The 5,434-nt window shown below is 46.8% G+C and overlaps 1 protein-coding gene across 1 annotated transcript in view; it reads left to right on the top strand.

Moving 5' to 3' along the window:
- The first annotated feature begins 1,843 nt into the window (after positions 1 to 1,843).
- LOC126495322 (carcinoembryonic antigen-related cell adhesion molecule 1-like) overlaps positions 1,844 to 5,434 on the top strand; it is a 10,995-nt gene continuing 7,404 nt past the window's right edge. Inside the window, 3 exon segments of the mRNA XM_050132913.1 lie at positions 1,844 to 2,009; positions 2,813 to 3,172; positions 5,158 to 5,434. The exon segment at positions 5,158 to 5,434 is cut by the window's right edge and continues 2 nt beyond it. Of these exon segments, the coding sequence (XP_049988870.1) occupies positions 1,946 to 2,009; positions 2,813 to 3,172; positions 5,158 to 5,434 (701 nt within the window). The 5' untranslated portion in view covers positions 1,844 to 1,945.

Raw genomic sequence — 5,434 nt, 5'->3', positions numbered from 1 at the left:
AGAAGAATTTAGTATGAAAAACTAAAGTTGGAGGAAGATATGGCTCAGCACTTAAGAGCATTGGCTCCTCTTCCAGAGGACCGGGTTCAGTTCCCAGCACCCACATGGCCACTGACAACAGTCTGTAACTCTAAGATCTGACACCCTCACAGAGGCAAAAATTCAGGAAAACTACTACTGTACATAAAATAAGAATTAACAAATTATTTTTTAAAAAAAATCTAAAGTTGTAAAGTTGGTTTTGTGAAAGAGTATTGACATTCATGCTCTTGTCAAATTTACTTAGTGAGTGTACTGAATAATTTTACATCAATTTGACACAGGCTAGAGTCATACGAGAACACTAAATGAGAAAATGCCTCCTTAATGTCGGGCCATATGCAAGCCTGAAGAGCATTTTCTTAATTAGTGACTGATAGTGGAGGGTTCAGCCCATTGTGGGTAGAGCCATCCCTGGGCTCCTGATCCTGGGTTCTGTAAGAAAGCAGATGGAATAAGCCATGAGGAGCAAGCAGTAAGCAGTACTCCATGGCTTCTGCATCAGCTCCTGCATCCAGGTTCCTGCTTTCTTTGACTTCCTGTCCTGATGTCCTTCAGTGATGAACAGTGATGTGGAAGTAAGAGCTAAATAAACCCGTTCCTCCCCCAAGTTCCTTTTGATCATGATGTTTCATCACAGCAATAGCAACCCTCAGACAGCACGTTTATGAATTAAAATGACAAACTGGAAGGACCACCTACAGAACAGAAAACCATATTTGTAAGTCATATATGATATGATATGATATGATACAGAGTAAACAACTGTAAAACTCAGGAAAACAGTGACCCCTGCTCATCAGGGAAAAGTGAATTGAAAGTTCTGTGAGACACCAGCTCACCCAGGTACATTCTAACTCAAAGGCAGCTGCACACTGGGACCTTCCCTGGGAAACCTTGTGCTCAGCTCCACTACAGCCTCTGGAGCTTAGCTACCATCCTTGTGACAGCACAGACATGAGCTGCAGGTCTCCTCATGGATACAAGGGGGCGACAAGAAACCATATAATCAGCAGGGAACTTCACTGAGACCTGAACATATCTTGCAGCCTTGTCTCCATCCCAGTTCCAACAGACCTGGACCTCCCTCACATAATCATTTCTTGTGTCTCTGAGAATCCAACTCTACAAGGAGACCCTGTGTAGTCCCCTCCCCATCACAACACCCATGAGGAAAAACAGGGAGTTTACAGGGCAGTCACCAAGGAGAACAAAGGCATCCCAGAAGAGTCAGGGAGGGCATGGGCAAACCTGATTCACACTTAGCAAGCACAGAGAGCTGGGGGGAGGGGAGTCTCCCTGGGGCTCTCCATAGGAAGCTGGAGCACACAGTCCTCTTTCTAGGACACAGGTCACCTCCTCCTGCATGTCAGGATGTGAACCCCAGAGATAACTTGTATCCCTGGATCAGACACCTGACTGGTGAGAGCAATGACCATGGATCTGGTTCCTCCCCAGTCATCACTCAGACCTTTTCCAGCCCCTAGAGAAAACTGCCACTCCCTCCCCGGAGTAACTCCCACTTTCCCAGAGCATTGAGATCACAGGGCAGACTGGGCTCTGCTGGGCTTTTGTGTCACAAGGAAATACACTCTTGGCTATAGGAAGTACAGGGAGAAGGCCCTAGGATGAGCCACTGTTCTCTTGGGGCACAGGACACTTCTCAACATTGTGGCTCAAAGTATGTTCTAGAACACTGAACCAGAAAGAAAGGAATAGAAGGATGGGGGGCAGCACTGACACACAGACTCCACCCCCAACCCATGTGACTCCAGGAGGTGTCCTCCTCTGGGAGGAGGCTCAAGTCTTAGAATAAAAGCAGAGCAGACACAGAGCAGGCAGGCTTGACAACAGCCTGAGAGGCAAACCTCCTGTTCAGAGGAAGAGCCTAGGCCACAGCAGAGACATGGAGCTCTCCTCAGCCCTTCTCCACAAAGGGCAGCTACCCTGGAGGGGACTCCTGCTGACAGGTGAGGAGACATTCCTCGGGGTGTGGACAGCAGGGGAGCTCAGAGACTGGATGGGGTCTTCTGGGAGGGGGACTGTGCCTGAGAGGAGACATCTGGTTTCTGCTTGAAGCCTGAGAGCAACAGGAAGCTCACAGTGAATGTGAATTGGTAAGTGGGGAGGAAAACTCAGGGGTTCCCCATTGCAAGTTTATCAGTACTGGCCTCTGTACCCTGAAGACTGACTCCCACAACTGTGTCAGGGTGACTCTCTAAGTGAAACTCAAACTGGGGCCTGTAAACAGGGTCATTTCATACATATGACCCTGAGGAATCCACAAGTAAACCCCAGGTGCTGGGACACTGGTTTGCTCACAGTTGTCTGAGCCACTTCCAGGCAGTGTTGTTTATCCAAAATCAAACCAGTTCTCCTCACCGAGTCCTGGGCAGGAAGACAGAGCAGCAAGGACATCTAGAAGGTGGGGTTGTGGTTGACAAGGACTTCAGAAGAAACAGAGCTGGGAAGGTCAGAAAATAAAGGCTGGAATCTTTAGAGGAGGAGGTCAGAGAAGACATGCCTACACTCACCAAAGATTCTGAGTGTGAGCAGGGATCTGAGGGAGTGAGGGGTGAGCTGTGCAGACACCTGAGAAGACAGTTTCATTCAGTGGAAAGATTCAGGGGTACAGAGGAATGGGGGTGATTCTGCCGACCTCACTCAAATATGACACACACACACCAAGGCTGAGAGTTTAACATGCTCAGGTCTCAATTTCTACCAAATGCAAAGATCTAATATTGATAGATTTTTCTCTCTTCCCTCTTAGCCTCACTTTTGATCTACTGGAGCTCTCCCACCACGGCCAACGTCACTGTGGAACCAGTTCCGCCCCATGTTGCTGAAGGGGCGAATGTTCTTCTACTTGTCCACAATCTGTCAGAGACACCCCAAGTCTTTTACTGGCACAAGGGAGAAAATCCGGATAACAGTAATGAAATTGCACGATTTATAACGTCAGATAATGTAAATACAGCAGGGCCTGCATACAGTGGCAGAGAGACAATATACCCCAATGGATCCCTGCTCTTCCAGAACGTCACTCAGAAAGACACTGGAGCCTACATGTTGCGAATGCTAATGCAAAGCTATGATGATAAGAAAGTATCCGTGCAGTTCCATGTCCACCGTAAGTAATTCTCTGTAACCTCTGGGTCATGGGTAGACTTAATCCTACTTCACACATAGAATTGTCAGTGCTGGATGACTCTGTGTTATGGTCCCCACATTGTGGTTCATCATTTAGTAAAGGACACGGAGTGGAGGAAACAGCAATAAATCAGGATCCCTAACTTGAATCCACCCTCTGAGAGAGAAGGTGAGGTAACTCAGCCCAGGCATCTCAGAATCTGCCCAGGGTCTTAGATGCTCATCATGAACATGGCCTTAAGAAAGACTCTTCAGGACACAGGCAGGGCCTGGCTGAGAAAACCATGAAATTCTCACAGAGACATGAATACCTGGAGCTTTGCTCCAGACCTCCATCCCAGACTGGACCAGGAATCCTGAGAAGCTTGTAGACTGGGTTTGAATTTGACCTCCTGTTGGAACTGACAGGGGACAATGATTGATTGTAGGCTGGTAGTCTGCTGACCGTGAACCTGTGAGAGCCATGTCTGAGACAGATCACGTGGGCATCTCCTCCTGAGACTCATTATGCTCAGCATAGGTGGAGGGGTATGAAAGGCAACCAGCCGAGTGTCCTGATGGTCTTCTGAGACCTCAAAGGAAGGCGGAGAGCCCTAAAGAGATGGGAGAAAAGTGTACAAATGGCAGGTCCTTGCCTCTGGGGGTTCAGCCCTGGGATTATTTCCAGCAGGCAAATAGTAAGAGACACTGCTTGGTGGAAGGTCAGGTCATTGCTCACATTTCAGGTGAACTTGTAGGCAATGATCATTTACCCTGTGCCCTATTCTAGGGAAACTGAGACAGGAAACACAGTCGGTGAGTCAGGGTCACACAGGCCATGGGTGGCACAAGCTATCTGTCCACAGCCACATCTCCAGCCTCCCCACCATGGAGACTCTATTAGGTGCCCCTGAGTCTTATAGTTCATTTCCTAGACTCGGGCTTCTTTTATGATTCCCTGATTCATGTCAATCAACATCAAACTCCTGACAAGAATGGCCCATCTGAAGCCCAGCTTGACCTGAATGGCAACCAGATCCTGATCTGTGTGGGATCTCTGACGGGCTGTCAGGTTCTCAGGGAAGCTCAATGTGAAGACTAATCATGACCTATCTGTAGGAGAGCCCTGAGCAGCAAAGGCTTGGAGGGCGCTGGTCCTCACTGAGCAGGGGAGATCAGGGCAGCTGGAGGGACTTACACATTGTGTCCCAAGACATGCAATGCATCAGTGAGGACCAGGAGATAACATGAGGTCTCTGATTCCAAGTCTCGAGTCTGTCCATCACCACACACTGCAGCTCAATTCCCTCCTGGGAAAGCCCTTGCTTCTCCCATACACAACACAGGAGACCCCATTGTTTCTGAGAGCTCAGCTACTCCATCTGCCTGTAATTTGCTTCCTGCATGATTCTTTAAGGATCTGGGTTTGTGGGGAGCTAAGAGACCATCTCAGAATAATCAGAATCTGGAGTAGTGCAGAAATCTGGTGAAGGATAATTCTAAATGGTCAAGAACTGGTTTTACAGACATCCACACCTGAAATTTTAGTTTTCTGACATTTTCTGGATGGTTTTAAACTGATTGTTGTTTGATAAAAACAAACAAACTAACAAACAAAAATTATGTTTGTTAGAAGTACTAGATTATTAGATTTCCAAAAACTTCTAGAAATGCCAAAACACTTAATAACTTCTTCAATTGATGTTAAGGCTACATAATTATAGTTTATTTAAAATAAAAGCATATTCTTCCATAACTTAGATCTTATGACAGACTCTCAGATGTCATTTTTGTTCAATTTGATAAATTAATTTTTAAATTTAATTTTCACTTTGAATAGAAAACAAATTGACACAGGTTCAAACATTATCACAAAGGCTCAAATAAACACCTCCAACTGTACTTTTTAAAAAAAATAAGAGAGGCTCATGCAAGAATCAGAGGCACCACACAAGGCAACCTTCTCTCTGTTGTCCGCACACACAGCACTGCTACCCAAGCCCAGCATCACAAGCAACAATTCCAATCCCATGGAGGGTGACGACTCAGTCGCATTAATGTGTGAGCCTGAGACTGAGAATACAAGCTACCTGTGGAGGAGAAATGGCCAAAGCCTCTCAGAAGGTGACAGGCTGAAGCTGTCTGAGGACAACAGGACTCTCACTTTACTCAGTGTTGTGAGGAATGACACAGGAGCCTATGAGTGTGAAACCCGGAACCCAGTGAGCATCTCCCGAAGTGACCCATTCACTCTGAACATTAC

The sequence above is a fragment of the Alexandromys fortis genome, unplaced genomic scaffold, assembly GCF_014885135.2.
Source record: "Alexandromys fortis isolate MF-2015 unplaced genomic scaffold, M_Fortis_MF-2015_v1.1 scaffold_479, whole genome shotgun sequence".
NCBI lineage: Eukaryota > Metazoa > Chordata > Mammalia > Rodentia > Cricetidae > Alexandromys > Alexandromys fortis.
Note: the sequence above shows the minus strand (reverse complement) of the source record. Positions and strands in the feature narration are given on the sequence as shown.